This window comes from Furipterus horrens, unplaced genomic scaffold (genome assembly GCF_987537825.1).
Source record: "Furipterus horrens unplaced genomic scaffold, mFurHor1.1.pri manual_scaffold_7, whole genome shotgun sequence".
NCBI classification, from domain to species: domain Eukaryota; kingdom Metazoa; phylum Chordata; class Mammalia; order Chiroptera; family Furipteridae; genus Furipterus; species Furipterus horrens.
This window is the reverse complement of record NW_028327177.1, coordinates 14,280,967-14,297,600: the sequence shown is the minus strand read 5'-3', so window position 1 is coordinate 14,297,600 and position 16,634 is coordinate 14,280,967. Positions and strand designations below refer to the sequence as shown.

The following is a 16,634-nucleotide window of genomic DNA, read 5'->3' as shown; positions in this document are numbered from 1 at the left end:
GAATGGTTATTATTCCCACTTTACAAGTAACAAAAACAGAGAAGTAAGTTGCCCAAGGTTTCACAGCTAATGGAAGAGCTACCATGGGAAACCAAGCCACTAATGGCTCCAGCGCCCTCACGAATAACCTCCTTGCGGTACAGGGCTGGAAGTCAAGACATGTGTGTCCTATTCCCGGTTCTGTTGCATGGGCTACGTGACTTTGGGCAGCTTGCCCAACTTCCCCAGATCTCTACTTCCTTATCTAGATGATTCAAGGGTTACACTAGATCTTTAGGGCCACTTCCATGGTCTTACTACTCTTCTCTCCAGACAAAATTATTTGACACCATGATAGCATGAATATCATGCCCCTCTTCTCAGACAAACATATAACATACACTGTATGTACATACCTGAAAGCTTCAATCAGAAATGAGCTCACAGTTCTCTGTACAAGAAAACTAGATGAGCAAACTGAGTTCTAGAGAGGCTCAAATAATCACCAAAACACCCTAGAATACCTACTTCATACTTTGAATTTTTAAAAATATTTATTTTTAGAAAGGGGGGTGAGGGAGGGAGGGAGAAAGAGAGGGAGAGAAACATTTATATGAGAGAAACATTGGTTGGTTGCCTCTTACTCAGACCCCAACCAGGGACCAAACCTGCAACCCCAGGCTTGTGCTCTAACCGGGAATCAAACTGGTGACCTTTCACCTTCCAGGACAATGCCCAAGCAACTGAGCCACACTGGTCAGGGCCACATTTTGAATTTAAGGCTGCTTGTCTCTTAGGTTACATTTATAGAAACTAAAGGTTTATTTTGACATTACTTATAATAGCCAAAACATGGAAACAACCTAACTTTCCATCAATGAATGAAAAAAATGTGATATAGATGTGCAAGGTATGTACATACATACGTACATAGCACACGATGAAATATTATTTAGCCTTAACAAAGAAGAAAATCCTACTATTTGTGACAACATTGATGAAACTTGAGGGGATTATCCTAAGCGAAATAAGTCAGAGAAAGACACACACTGTATGATCTCACTTCATGTGCACTCTCAACAAAACTGAAATCACAGATACAAAGAACAGACTAGTGGGTGCCAGAGGCAGCGGGTAGAGGGGTGGGCAAAACAGGTGAGGGTGGTCAAACGGTACAAACTGCCACTTAGGAGATAAATAAGTTCTCAGAAGTAATGTACAGCATGGTGACTACGGTCAGGCACCACGTAACAAGTTTTCGGGCCACAATGGGCCACGCATAATGGTACAATAAGATTATGACGGAGCCGAAAATTTCTCATCATCTAGTGATAGTATAGCCATTGTGACATCACAGCATATTACTCACATGTTCGTGATGATGTTGGCCTAAACAACCCACTGTGCTGCCAGATGTGTAAAAGTACAGCGCACACAATTATGGACAGTATGTAATAAATGACTCTGCTGCTGGCTCATGTACTTATTATCCTACACTTCTTATTGTTATTTTAAAGTGTACTCTTTCTACTTACAAAGTAGGGAAAACTATGTCGTGTTACACCAGCAACAGCCTCATCCATTTCATTCACCACGTCTCTTGACCGCATTATGTCCTCATGTTTGATTTAATCTCGTGTTGTTTTGTGTGGTAACTAACACGCTGCGCGCGCCACAGGCACAGCCACACGGCCAGGGTGTGAGGTAGGCTGTGCCACGCGGGTTCGTGTGAGTGCGCTCTGCAGCATGGGCACCGGATGAAATCACCTGATGACACATTCCTCAGAACGATTCCAGTCATTAGTGACATGCAACTAGTAGATAACAATACTAGACTGTATATTTGAATGCCGTTAATGAGATACTTTAAGAATTCTCATCACACGAAAAAAATTGGAACCATGAGAGGTGATACACATTAACTAACCTTATTGTGGTAATCACTTTGCAATACGTATATACATACACCAAATCACGAAGCTGTGCACCTAAAATTAATACAATGTTATGGTAATTATATCAATGAAAAAGGATTTACTTTGATAGTTAATCTTTTTTGCTTTCATTGATCCTTCTTGGGTTACTCAGACATGGCTAAGTCTAAAATAAATGCAGGAAAAATATTACTTTGTCACTTAACTGTACTAAACACTGAGGTACTTAAATTTTATCTTAACATAAAATACTATTCAATTTTTTAAAAATATGTAATATAACTCTACAATCTAAATACAGAAAATATTATACATTTCCACTCTTTGAATCAATAAAAGACTGACTGCTCTACACTTACAGGTTTGCAACACTACATTTGCCTACTTAAAAATGCAGTTATCATAGAAAGGTGTTGCTTAGAGGTGGCTTTCTTAATGCAGTGTCAATTTTAAAGGGGCATGCAACATATAAGAAATGGAGTTTTCAAGAAAATTTATTCTCTGTCCCTCAGTAAAGCAAAAGCATTTCGATATTAGATCCCCTCTGATTAGATTTTCAGATTGGTTCAGATACACAGACCTAGAAATCATTTGGGAAAATGACCTTACCAAGCTTTATAAAAACATAAAATATAATTCACACTTAATCAAGTGTCATAGGGTTGCACCAAATCCAAATCAATTTTTAAGACCTGCTAAGAAGCCAAGTAATTGCGATACAGTACAGCCTCCATTTTTATCTACACACCTTGAGTACTTTCATGCAATATCCTGGACAATTCCAGACGTTAACAAACAAGCCGGCAGGTTTTAAATGCAGGAAAGGCAGTGCGAGAAAGAATCCTACACCTTCCCTCTGCTTTTTCTTCCCCTTTGCTGTTTAATTAAATGGTAAATCTCAATATGAATTCATTAGAAGCCTGACAGCTCAATTAAGCACTATGTTACTATATACTCTGGGGCAATGCTTCAATATCAGTTAACAGAGTTTGGATGTAACCTGAGCAAAAAATGTAAGCCAGGAGTTATATTCAACCGACCGTTTGGGAGAAAAATTGCAATTAAAGAGGGACAAAAAGTCCCAATATCTACAGACTGTTAAAATTAAATGATAAAAAGACCATAATGGTTTCTCCTGTAGCAATAAATTCTTTAGATTCATATGCTGTAGTAAACCCTCTCAGTACATTTTAATTTGGGTTCACTGATACTTATATCTAAACAGACCAGTAAAAAAAAGAAAAAGAAACCACCTTGAGGGAAAACTGTTTATTAGAAGAAACATCCCATTTGAAGACAATAAGAAAGTCTCGTGAATCAGCAAGGGATCCAAAAGAACTTGGCGGATGCAGAGAAGGCAGGCCTGTGCTATACACCAAAGAAAGCAACACCTACAGAAATCATCCTCTGAATACTCCGTCAACAGTGGTAACATTTCTTTTGGTTAAATAAATGTAACTTGTTTCATTTTTCCAACAAACACCAGACGGCCTCCCATGGTGCTAAGCTGTGAAGATAGAACAGTAAGTGAGCTCAATGCCCCTTCCCCAATGAGGCCTTCCTTCCCCTCCATAAACTGTAAAAGCCTCACCCCCACCCTCATCACGCTTCCAAATCATCTGGAAAGCTCTCTAAAAACCTGGAATTTTATCCCCACAGTCTGATCGGCCGGGAGGAGGGCCCAGGCCCCATTTCCAAAAGCTCAGATCCAGGCCATCTCCCCTTTCCATTGGCTGCTTTCCTTCCCAGCATCTAGCATCTTCTAATATGAGCCACAATTGGCATGGTATCAGTCTCCAGCCACTAGCCAGTGAGCATCCTGAGGGCAGGGATGTGTGTCCATTCTGCTCAGTTGAGTCCCCAGTGCCTGCACACAACAGGTGCTCCGTGAGCATTTGTTGAGTAAATAAATGAAAAACGAATGTGAATTCCCCCCCTCAGGGCCTATGCAATCTACTAGGCAGAGACAAAAAAAAAAAAACAAATAGTTGAGTGAATATAAAACCACATCTGCAGCCCTGGCTGCTGTGGCTCAGTGGATTGAGCATCGGCCTGCGAGCCAAGTGTCGCCTGTTCAATTCCCAGTCAGGGCACGTGACTAGGTTGCACGTCAGGTCCCCAGTTGGGGGTGTGAGTGAGAGGCAACCACACAGTGATGTTTCTTTCCCTCTTTCTCCTTTCCCCTCTCTCTAAAAATAAATAAACAAACAAATAAATAAATAATTTTAAAAAAAACCCACAGCTGTAGCAAGTATTAAATGTTCTCTAAGAGTTTTTACCAGGAGAATCTGACTACATCTGAGGCCATCAAAGACATGACTCTGGAGGAAGTAACGTGTAGCTGGGAAGCAGCTTTCCAAAAAGAGAGGAGAGGGCGTGGCGAGGAGGAGGAAGAGAGGGAATGTGACTCAGCCACAGCGCTGCGGATGGACAGGCAGGAAGAATTTGGCACACCCCCACCCTACCTAATGCCATGTGAATGGACCATGAGAAGCCTCCAAGGCAAGTTCAGGTAGGATGACGGCAAGGTCATATTTTTTACCAGCAATGTTATGCATAATTTCCAGCTGTCAGTGTGCTGGAATGTATGTAGGAAGCATGCAATCCGTTCTAAACCTCCCCCCAGCAGCTCCCATCCTGGGCACTCTTGAGAATGTGGAGAAAGCAGGCTAATGACATGCACCCCATCATACCTGCCAGGGCAACCCCTAAGCAATGTCCCTTCCCCAGTTCCCAACCTTCAGCCTGGCCCAGAGCCATTTTCTTTATCTGAATTCAGAGCCTAAGTTATTCCGGGTCCCAATCTACCCAGAAGAGCTAGCATCAAAGGCCCACACCACAATACCAGGAAACTTTTTATTTCTTATAACAAGTGGTGATATGTGTCATAAAACTTCAGAAATCTGAGTGTGGGACAAATACCAGGACTGCAATGCTAATTCAAAGGAGATCTCATGTCCCTGGAGCCTTTGGGGAAATTGCTAAGCTTGGTAGACAAGTATTCAAATGAAGAACGTATTCTTAGGAGTGCCAAAATATTTTCATTTTAACCATATAGGTAAAAAGAGTTATAAAATGCATTATTTGTTGTTCTACTTTCTTAAACAAAGGACAGCGTACCCAAGTGATGGCTCAGGGTCAACTGTACTGAGGTGTGTAGTTCATCAAATATTTACAGACGCTCAGGTTGGTGACAGGCCCGGTGCATGGGGGTGGGATTTACGGGCACACTCCTGGGGAGTCCGGAGGACACAGTTGCGGGCGCTGGGCCAGCTGCTCTTAAATTACAGTGCGCCTTTACTTCTGGCCGTTACATTTATAATTTCCTGGCCTGCTTCCTTGCATTCGGGTTGCCAGCTGTCCCTTCTTTGCAGATCTGTCTACAAGAATCCCTGTCTCCTTAAATTTACGGCTCTTCATCCCCTGTGGGCTGCGAAACCAGATTACCAAACTGGTTAGAACTGTCTCTCTAAAGTAAGATTAAATAAATTCTAGGTGAGAAACCCAAGTGATACTCCATAAATCAATCACACTATTGTTTGTGAGTATGTGGCCTTTATGACATCAGTTCCAGCTGTGCAGAAGCCTCGGTGAAGAACGCAGGTTCAGGAGTCAGGCAGCCTCGGTTAGTACCCTAGGAGTGTGGTCTAAGGGCAGTCTCTTTTAAAAGATTGCTCTGCCTCCCTGCTGCATCTGAAATGAGCATCTTCCTGCCAGGGTGGACGTGAAGATTAAAGAAGCTACTGCCCAGGACGCAACACACAGTGCACGCTCATTAGTTGCTATTGCTATTATCAGCATCATCGGCTGGGCTCAAATATGTCAGTGCCAACAGGATATGGCTTCAACAGCGCCTGCCACAGCCAACTTCCCCTAACCACAACCCCTGTTCCAGGAAGCAACTTCAGGCTCTTCTTTGCAAAAGGACGGCTACCAATGAAATCAAGCATGGCAACAGGATAGGTCAGTCTGTTAACTGGTGAGGTCACACCACACCTAATGTGAATGGCTCTCCCAGATGGGTCACGGTCACCAGCAAAGCAATCAGGCTGGTGTCCTCCAGGGCCTGGATGAGAGAGTTCAGGAAAGACTGGCCGGGAGCTGGAAGACACACACAGAAGAGAAGTGCTGCCAAGGGAGATACGAAGGCCAGAGTGGGAAGAAAGGAGTCGATCCCCGGTACTGGGCTGGGTCCTGAGAACTTCATGGCACAGTTCTAGTTCTGTTTCTGTTCATGCCCCCTCCTAATAAATCCTGTGACTTAACGTGGCCTGAGTGATTTTCTGCTCTTGGCAACCCAAGAGGCTGCAAGGCCACTGAGTAGCTGAGCTCCACTTAGACCAAGTATCCCCCCTCCCCCAAATGTCATCCTCCTCTGGTGAAGGCGTGAAGATCAGCTGCAAAAGGGACAACCTGCATTTTTAGAGCACTCAGCCAGGGAGGCCGGAGGATAAGGAGTCACGCTGGTGCCTGGCTGCCCCAGAGACCTCCTGCAACTGCAAGCCCCAGCGGGAAGGCCCACACAGGTCTTTCCCGGCTGGCGCTAACAATGGCCAGGCTTCCAAGGCTCCTGCCATGATTTCCTGGGGATTAAACATCAAGGAAGAGATGAGCAGAGTTATTTCTGTGGCTTACTTAAAAATAGCCAAGGTATGAAACTAAGGGAACCTCTGTGGTCGATTAGAAAGTGACAGGAAGGTGGATTTTAATGCCAGCACCACCTTGTAGAATACACAGCACTGACAAGGCGCATTCACACACTTCACCCCATTTGAGCCTCTTAATGACCCTAAGATGTGGAAACTGAGGCTGAGAAGTCAAACACCTTGTCCAGGAGTGTGGGTCAGTTACTTCCCAGGCGCTGGGTCACACAAAAGCTATTTCTAAAGGGCTTCCCAGGAGACAACAGGGTACATAAAACGAGGAAGCATATCCCACAGATTTCTTTGCTGTTCAAAGCAATTACGACGCACAGAAAGTCCTGAACATAACTCGGCATGAACTGTTGATTCACTTTTCCTGTCTCAGGTTTTAAATCACTTGCAATAGAGCCTCACTGGTGCTTGGAATCCCAGACCTTCCTCATCTGGACGCCCAGAGGCAAAGCCATGCCCCCATTCACCTGCAATGGCCCCATGGAGTCAACTATCAAAGAGAAAAGAGAAACAAGGCCTTCATTACCTGACACAGTCGCGAAAAGGATGGCGTCTGAACACGTGAAGCCTGCAGTTTCCAAAATCGCAGGAAATGCTGCAGTTTCCAATAATCTCTTGTATTCTGCAGGAGAAAGAAGGCTGCGGACACACGCTCAGGGAGAAAGAAAGGCAGGGAGGTTTCCGGCTCCAGCAAAAACAAAACTTCAAAGAGAACACAAATTGTGGGAGCTTCAAAGACCCCCTGCAGGACCAATTAACACCTACAAATGTTCTAACCAAACTGTCATTTAACCAAGCAGTCATTTAATGATGGGGACTTCAGAACTAGGTGCTCAGCCTCACCTCAAAAACAGCTTTTCCTCCAAAAAGATTGGGTTGGGGGTGGGGGTGAGAAGTTGAGGGGAGGAAATTCTGTGTTGTTTTCTGAGAGAGACCTTAGTCCAGAAGAAACAAATAGGCAATACAGTGAAATTTATCACAGGCTTATTCATAATTTTTTTAAAAAATGGAAAGTTAAATCTCTAAGAAAATATAAATGATTAAATAAACGATGGCACAGCTATGAGTTAGGGGGGGAAAAAACATCATATAGCCATTAAAAGGCCTTTTTTAATAGGATTTACCTATTTAGTAGATGAGGAAAATGCTCCTGGATAACGTGAAGGAAAAAAAGAAACCCTGCAAAAATACATGGGAAGTCTGACTTGAATCACAAAACCCACAGACAAGAAAGGTGAGTCAGGAGTTTGTTCACTGCAGCGGCCTCCGTTCCAACACCTATATGTCTGACACAAACAAAGCACTTAAGGAAAATGTGTTGAATTCATTATTTACTTACATTTAATTAACTAATAATTAACATATGGATTCAAGCTACTTGGCTATGCAGAGAGAGAAGGATCTAATCACAGAGCTGAATATGTGTGTTATCGCAGGCCGACTACCGATGTTTAATAACAGTGGGGAGCTCTTATCGTGAGGGTTAGAGCAGAAATTTCTTTTCCTATTCACATCTTCTGTATTTTCCTCATTTTCCACAAAGGCTGTGTTTCGTTAGGGAGCCTGAGGGCCTGGGAGTGTTCCCGAGACCTGGCCTGTTACGTCAGAAACGAATCTTCCAGGAGTTCTGGCTGGATCACACTGGCCACCTAGAAAAGTCGCCCGGAACCCCCTCACAGGGCTTCCTTCTGCTCCCCATGAGGGTGGTGGTCACGCAGCTCACTCCCCGCTTTCCTCGGAGGAGCTCTAGGAAAGAATTCAAAGCGGAATCTATGCAGACAAGGTGATTAGCTCCTGGAGTGAAAAGAGTTCAAGGAGTTCAATGCTTTATCATCAGATTTAGGCTCCATCTCAATCACACCTCGGAGCCACTGTTCTCCCCTTGGGAGACTATGTTCACAAAGAAAAGCGATGGAAATAAAGACCTACCGCACCAGCACCTGAACCCCACTGAACTCACTGTCAATGCGCACGTAAACAGGTAGAAATTTTGTTTGATTTCTTTAAGGTGGTGACATTTCGCAGAGGACAGAGAATCATCTCGGAATCCCAGGCCCTGGGGAGAGCACTGCCATTCACTTCCTAGATGCGACCCGGCCTCCTCCCTTTGCGTTCAGGTCCACATTCTAATCTGTAAAATGAGGGTTTAACCCCCTCCACACTGCTGTCCAAAGGCTTGAATGGGCTAATAATAAAGGAAAATTCCAATAATAGGCACTAGACAAATATTGCATTGGGGGGTGGGTTCATTTATTAAAGGAACTTGATGACAGGTAGAAGAGCTTTTACATAAAAACACTTCATCATTAAGCTCTTGGAAAGATGAGCTCCTGTGTTCACATGTGAACGTGGACTGTGCACAGAAGACAGCAGAATCCAACAACCACTTCGCCTGACCTGGTCCGTTCTTCAGAAGCCGTGCTGAGAAGTGAATGATACGAGGTCACAGCAGACCTCGGTGAAAACAGGAGAACTAGGAGCCAGAAAACCTGGGCAACTTACCATCTGGGCAGCCTCAGACAAAGCACCTCACCACCAAGAGTCACAGTCTACACACCTGTCAAGTGGCCGGACAAATGCAGCCTCTGGCCCTGGCTGGTGTGACTCAGTTTCTTGGGACATTGTCCAATGGACCGAAGGGTGCAGGTTTGAATCCCAGTGAGGGTACATGCCCAGGTTGCGGGTTTGGTCTCCAGTTGGGGAGCATAGAGGATAAAACCAATCAATGTCTGTCTTGTCTGTCTGTCTCTGTCTCTCTGTCTCCACCACCACCCCCCCATCAAAGCAATAAAAAAATGTCCTCAGGTGAGGATGAAAAAAAGAAAAAAGAAAGAAAAAACCAAAACAGCCTCTGGTGTGAAGCTAGGGTTTCGAGGTCATTGTTGGCAGGTGTTTCCACTACAGACTGTGTTCTGCAGAGGCACACCTGTAGGCCTTCTGACAGAGAGAATAATCACCACCTGAGGGTGTGACAGCGTCCACTTGGCCAAATCTGTCCCATCCAAAGCTGGGGTCACCATCAGGAGGACCGAAGGTGGCCTGCCCAGTCTCAGCAGCAAGCCATTCTCTGCATGACAAAATCCTGCGGGCCCCTAGCTGAAATCACAGATTCCACCTGGAACCTTCATCTTGTTGATTAAAGTCAATCAAGACACAAGCTGCCCTTGAAGTTGCACACAACACTGCAACCGCTCCTCGCCAGTTCCCTGGAAAAGAGGCTCTCTCAGGTGCTTTCAAGAACGCAAGTTCAGAGGAGGTGAGAACGGGGGAGCAGAGAACTGGAACCTCAGTGCCGGAAGACAGGCTTGACAACATCACTTTGCATAGGCATAGCACTATCTGTATTTCTAAACAGTGCTTGTGTAGTTTATTTTAGAAATGCTTTCGTACACCTGTGTAGGGGAAATGTGCTAACATTTTACATTTAAAACCTGAGAAGCACACTCTCCACCATTTATTCTGGAGGAGGAAAAAAGTCCTCTAAGGTTCACTGCTGGACTCTGCACTTGCTCTATTAATACAGTTTGGAATAAGGCAGATTAAGCAAATAATCATTTAAAATGACCACTTGTCTTGTGCACATTTTCTTTTAGCTAGAAGTACATCTGAATTCAACTTACCATTCAGTTAATTCACAGCCTCGCCACTAAACATCTTAGGGCCACGTTGAGAGGTACAAAAATTCCTACTTAGACTAAACAGCTTTAAAATGTAAGCCCTAGAGCAGGAGTTTCTAGGTACGAGAATACCCTTGGTAAAGGGCTCTGTGTCAACTCCTAAAACTTTATGACAAATTGTGCATGTATGTGCTTTTTTTATTTTTGCAAAGTTTGTCCAAAATCTTCATCAGCTTCCCAAAGGATTCCAAGAGAAATCCCATAAAAAAACCATCCATAAAAGTCTAGTGGCTAGAGAGCTTTCAAACTTGTTTGTGATTGCCAGTGGAAGACTAGATTAAGGGGAAAAATCCAGAAGGCTTGCATGCTAGGGATACCCCTGCCACCAGCAAGATTTCCATCCTAAGTAAGTTCCTTAAGAACATTCTATCCTTCTATCTCTAAATCTGTAAGATGAGGATGTTGGAGCTGAATGGTTTTGGTCACTTAGTTTCAAGAGCCTTAAACATACCAGGATTGTGAAATACATTTTCAACAAACACAGGAAAAGGTGTCAAAAATGCCTGCATAGAATCCTGCCTGTTCCCAGAAGAGCTGCTTAAAATACTCACCAGTGCTTTCCTCAGAGGGTCAAAGATAGAAGCCTCCTCTCATTTCCTTCTCTTTTATTTCAGAAAGCTAGATCTGAAGCGTCACAATAATACCTTTGGAAGGGATTTGAACTATGAAGTCCATGCAAAAATACAGTGATTCTGTAAGGATGCATAAGAAGCTCAAAGAATATAAAAGAGAAAGAATTTCTCTAAAGCCTCATTACAAATCATCTAACTACTGCAGCCACTTATTTTAGCTGGTGTCACCTACATCTGTTAATATGTGTAACTGGTGACAATTAATTATAGGTGTCATAAAAATGGATGTTTTTGCCCTGGTTGGTGTGGCTCAGTGGATTGAGCACCAGCCTGCAAACCAAAGGGCTGCAGGTTCTATTCCCAGTCAAGGCATATGCCTGGGTTGCGGGCCAGGTCCCCAGTTACGGGTGTGTGAGAGACAATCACACATTGATGTTTCTCTCCCTGTCTCCCTCCCTTCCCTTTCTCTAAAAATAAATTTTTTAAAAAAAGATTGTTTTTAAAAAATCCTGGCATTCTGGATCAAAAATATTCTCTTATTAGGGAAAGGTGTTTTTCTTCACTCCATGTAGCTCTTTATACTTTTAATAAGAGTCTGATTTTCACAAAAGTACAGGTGAGATGAAAAGCCCTCAACCATTTAGCACTAAGTCTTTATTATCACATAAGGCTAACTTTCACTAAAAGTTAGTTGATACACTTGTATGTATTCTATAGTATCCTAACGCAGCCAATATGCCATCAATTTTCAATCTCATTATCAGACCCCATAAGTCCAAAGCAAATTTATATAAATTAAACGGAAGCCTTTTCATAGGCACTTGGGAATAAAAGAGGAGATGAAAATGGATTGTGTTTTTACATGCCACACCCAAATGAATACTCCGAGCACCCCTGGAGCAATCTAAAACTCATTTCACAGAAGGATAAACTAGTGTTCAAGGTAATGTATCAAAAGTCACACAGTGAGCCCTGGCTGGTGTGTGGCTCAGTGGACTGAGCACCAGCTTGCAAACCAAGGGGTTGCCAGTTCGATTCCCAGTCATGGCACATGCCGGTGTTGTGGGCCAGGTCCCCAGTTGAGGGCATGCTAGAGGCAACCACGCATTGATGCTTCTTCCCCTCTTTCTCCCTCCCTTCTCCACTCTCTAAAAATAAATAAATAATAAGTAATATCTTAAAAAAAAAAAAAGTCACACGATGAGTCAGTATGAGAAGTCAGACTCAGATGACTTCTATAGCCCTCACTTCAATATCACCTCCTTCTCTAAAGGCCGGAGACATGAGCATTGCCTTTGAGTAGTTCTGGGTCTCACCCCTGCGAGGCTAACTAATAGAAAACATCAGTATAAGTGGCACAGTAGTCGCTGTTACTCCAGAGCACAACAGGCATTGCTGGCTCTGCATGAGCGTTCTCACAACATTTCAGGGCTCATTCTGCACCTGCGTGTGTCCCAAAGTCGGTAGGAAAAGGCCATCATGTTTACAAGCACTGTTTCTCAAAGATAAAGAGTTCCAATAACCCAAAGAGAGGAATGAGTTAAAACTGCATGTAGACCAGGCTAATCGATAGGAACATTCTGCAGCACCATCCTGTTCTATTAAACAAGGTTAGAACTGAAAGTGTGCAAAAGGAGAACAGGAAGAGAATCCAGAAGTGACTCTGCTCAAGAAATCCCTGCTCGGGGGAAAGAGTAAACTGCTTTCCTAACTAAATGCCACTTTTCCAGTGAGACCCAATCCTGACGTCCTGACCCCTTGTGGTCTTTAAACGTAAACCAAAACCAGGGTGTGGGTGTCAGATTCCTTGGCCCAATCACAAAGAGGTCAAAAATTAAATTTAATTACCAAAATTAGAGTTTCTAGGAAACCAACCTCTCCTTCCTTTATTGCCAATCTCTAGAGAAGCTTCATCAGAGACCACAGAGATTGCATACTTATTTGGGGAATAAGAAGGTAAAGAAGGCAGGGTTGTTTCATTGGATGGACAGTATTTCCCAAATAAATGTATAATTCAAATTTCCTAAGATGAGTTCTCAGCTCCAGCTCCCTTAGAAGAATGAAGACCACCATAATTCTTCTACAAAATTTGGTGAGACTTGTTTAAGAAGACAATGCAAAGTTAGTCTGCTTCTTGACTTACTCCACCATCAGCCAGACTAAGAAATTCCTGAAAGGCTATAAGCATTTTTTCCTTATAAGCACCCACAAAAATATGTTCATATAAATGTCGTGTAAACAAAGCAGTTCATTACTAACCATAGTCTGCTTCTTTTGTGACAAAATTTTAACCCATTTCAATTGCACCCAACATTCACACATAACTGCCCCTGAAGAATAAAATATAGATTCCTAATTGGCCCCAGCCTCAGGCTTCTCTTAGGTTTGAAAGGCAAGATTTGGGGGTTGGGGAATGTGAGTGTTGGATACTTTCTCCTTCGCTGTCTCTGATCAAGTACAGGAGGACTTTAATTTCTCTTCCAATCCCTCCTACAAAGAGAGGCCCAAGTGTCTGAGGAAATCCACAGACAACAATCAAACCTTTCAGTTCAGGGTCTCTTTCTCACCACACCCCTTCCCATTCCAATCAGGTTTACGAAGCGTCTCCTTATTTTACATTTCATGAATCAACTGCCACCCCTGCCAGTTCCTCTTGTACTCAGCTGAGAGGTTCCCCTTCCTTCCCTGGGTAGCACAAGGCTGCTCTGGCTTTTAACTGGCGTACTGTGGAAATGCACTGTAGAAACTCACTAACTCTTTCACGGCCAGATATAAGTGAGTCTGGGGCGCTGACACCATCTACTAGGAAAGTGACCCGCCAAGCTCAGCATAAAGCAGGTTTGTGGAAACTAGTTTTGACCCCAAATCCAATGTGTCAGTTACTGTCACTGGGAAGGAAAAGGAAGAGAGGGCTACAAAGTAAGCAACTCAGTTACTTAGCAACTGGACAAAACTCGCCACACTACAGAGGGTAAGGAGGCACCACAAGCCCATTCAAAGAGTAACAGTGTCCAATTTACATGCAAATAGATAAAGGCTAAAGGGAGAGGGAAATCTAAACTAGCAACAAGAGTTTACAGCACTGGGGCTGAGAACCAGATTTTAAGAACAGCTTCTCCTAGGAAGAGACAGGATATATACATACGAAGAGAGACACGCAGAGAGAGATCACAAGCCCCGTGGAAGGTAGGCACAGAAAGTTTAGTAACTAAAATCAAAACACTTCTACTGCTAACACAAATTTAAAGCTTATGAAAAGATGATAATTGGCGGCTGGGAAAAATCCCAGGGAAAGCAGTTCCCCCTGCTCGTGAGAAAAGCAAATAAAGCATCAATCTTGGGGGAAGGTCTCCAGACTGTGGGTGGATTCAGAGCCTCTCCAGGTCTAGACCCTCACAAATGACCACCCCCACCCCACCCCCAGCACCCACTGGTGAATGGCAGTTTCCTAACTTGGGTCAAACCCACACCCTTCACAGGAGACACAGAGGCCTGAAGGTTTTCCAAGCAAGAAGGAGACACTGTCGCCTACTTGGCCCAGGAGAGGGCTCCAGGCTTTTCTGCTTGCCCCAGGAGCTCAACCGTTGGGTCCCCAGCTCCCAGCCACACACCTGAACCAGGCTGCTCAGTGTCAGGCCCAGAACAGAAAGGGAGAGGACAGAGGGCTCCTGGGCCCCACCCCCATACCCCAACCTCACACTTGGACCAGGTGGGCAGGGCCCAGCGCTGACCCACAGAGGCCCATCAGTCCAGGAGCCCAGCCACTTACTTTTCATACTCGGTGTTGTCTCTGTCACAGCGAGAATCCTTGTGCTTTTGCCAGTCTTTGCCATGCTTGCAGGTGGTGAGGAGCAGGACATCCTCCCCGTTATGGACGTGATATAAGGCATTCCTGGTGTCTGACCCTATCCCTGTCAGGTACCTCTTTCCCTTGAATACCAGCATGTATTTCCTGAGAGGAGGGATGGTGTTAAACTTCAAAAACCCCCTCTCCCCTCCTGTCCTGGGATGATCCTTAGAAAAGAGGGGAATAGAAACATCAAAGTTGGGTCGGAAGTTTTCAGTACTGATGCTGGCTTTGGCCAGCATCGCCTGGCCGATGTCAAACCCCACGTCCTCGGTGTAGTCAGGCCAGGTGCCGGAATATAAATTAAAAATTAAATGATTCCTACCATTGTTCCACAAGTGGAGACTCTGCACTTTGGATCTCAAATTGTGCACATACTGAGGTGACAACTGGTCTCTGTCTAAAGTATCCAGACTCAGGACAAAGAGGCACGCCTGGCTGGGGTCCGAGGTGTAGAACCTGGAGCCTTCGATGGCCGCTAGAATGTTTTGGTAACTTTCGGCGATTTTCTCCCCTTTTTGCTGCGGGTACACGTAGACTTTGAAGCCGTTTTTCTTGCAAAGGGTGAAATCGAAGCAGGACTCCATGCGGCACTTCTTGCCTTTGTAGATGCTCGAGTTGGCGTCTCGCTTCTGCCGGGGGGAAATGTGCATGTTGGAATCCTCGTTTTCCAATTGATCCCAAGGAACGAAGGGGCGCAGAGCGTCCGGGAAGCGGGGCCAGAAATGATCCGGACTCGGGTGGTGCAAGCCATTCCGACCGCTGTGCTCTTCTCTCCGGCTGGGGCTCCTCGATGCCCTAAACTGCAAGCCTCCGAAATAAAACAAAAGGGCGAGACAAGAGCCAGCTGAGAGCAGGATGAAATAGCGTTTTTTGGCCTGCATGTGTCCTGCCTGGGTCAAGAGGATTGTAAATAAACACAAGAAGCACCCAAGTTTCCCAATCAACACTTTCAGCTCCAGTCCGCCATCTTCCCGCCTGTAAAGACTTCAAACTCTCTGCTCCCACCTTCTCTGGATGCCTTTCCCCAAGCCGTGGACTGATCCAGCGCATGTGGGCGATTTCTTTAACTTTCTCCCCTTCGGTCTTTCATCTTTGGGTTGCACAATGGACGGGAGAGAGCGGGGCTGAATATTTCGCACCCAGGGCGGGCGAGCAGCGGACTGTAATTTTCTTGCATGCAACAAGACGAAGGAAAAGAAAGAGAGGGGTTTAAAAAAAAAGCTCCCGATGCCCAATCAATGGCAAGACGAAGCGATTTCCTTGCCTCTCGGATTCTTCTTAGCAGCGTGGAGAACGAGCCCCTGGAAAGCAACTTCAACTCATCCACGCTCCCGTGCAGGGCACTCCGGTTCCAACAAGTCAGCCGATCCCCGGGTTCAGCCGGCTAGTGCATCTTGCAGCTGGGGCGCCGTAACCTCACAAATCCCTGCATCTCTCTTTATTCCCTTCTGCAGCGGCTCCAAGACTCCGGCGGTGTTTACTCCTGCGCTCGCGGGGCCGGCCCCCGGGACGCGCGGCGGCCCGGCTGGAGGCGGCGGCGGCGGCGCTGGGTGACGGCGGCGGCGCGTTCTCCCCGCGGGCAGTGCCGGCCCCGAGCCGCGCTTCGCAGGCCCCCGCGTGAGCGCTGCCGACCGCCGCGTTCGGACGCCGAATGTTACCCGGTTCTGAATGTTACACTTACACATTCCATTCCCGACACGACAGCGCTGACCTCATCTATCCACGCAGCCCGCGCTGCCATTGGCCGAGCGTCACGTCCGGGGGGGGCGGTGCTTCCGCTGCGCCCATTCATAACCCCCGGCCGGCGGCCGAGGCGCCGGCGCGGCGCTGGGAGCACGGGGAGCGCTGGGTCCCCGGGTGCCTGCGCCGCGGCGGGCGGGGTGGGGGGCGTGGATCGTGGGGTGGCCCCGTTGTGCGAGCCCCTCGGATCGCCCTGGACTGGTCTCCCGCCTGGGTCGCACCGCCTC

General features: G+C 45.7%; 1 protein-coding gene across 1 annotated transcript in view; it reads right to left on the bottom strand.

Moving 5' to 3' along the window:
• EXT1 (exostosin glycosyltransferase 1) overlaps window positions 1-16,227 on the bottom strand; it is a 270,855-nt gene extending 254,628 nt beyond the window's left edge. Inside the window, exon 1 of the mRNA XM_090283428.1 lies at window positions 14,587-16,227. Within this exon, the coding sequence (XP_090139554.1) occupies window positions 14,587-15,548 (962 nt within the window). The 5' untranslated portion in view covers window positions 15,549-16,227. The remainder of the gene's footprint in view (window positions 1-14,586) is intronic.
• Window positions 16,228-16,634: the final 407 nt, after the last annotated feature.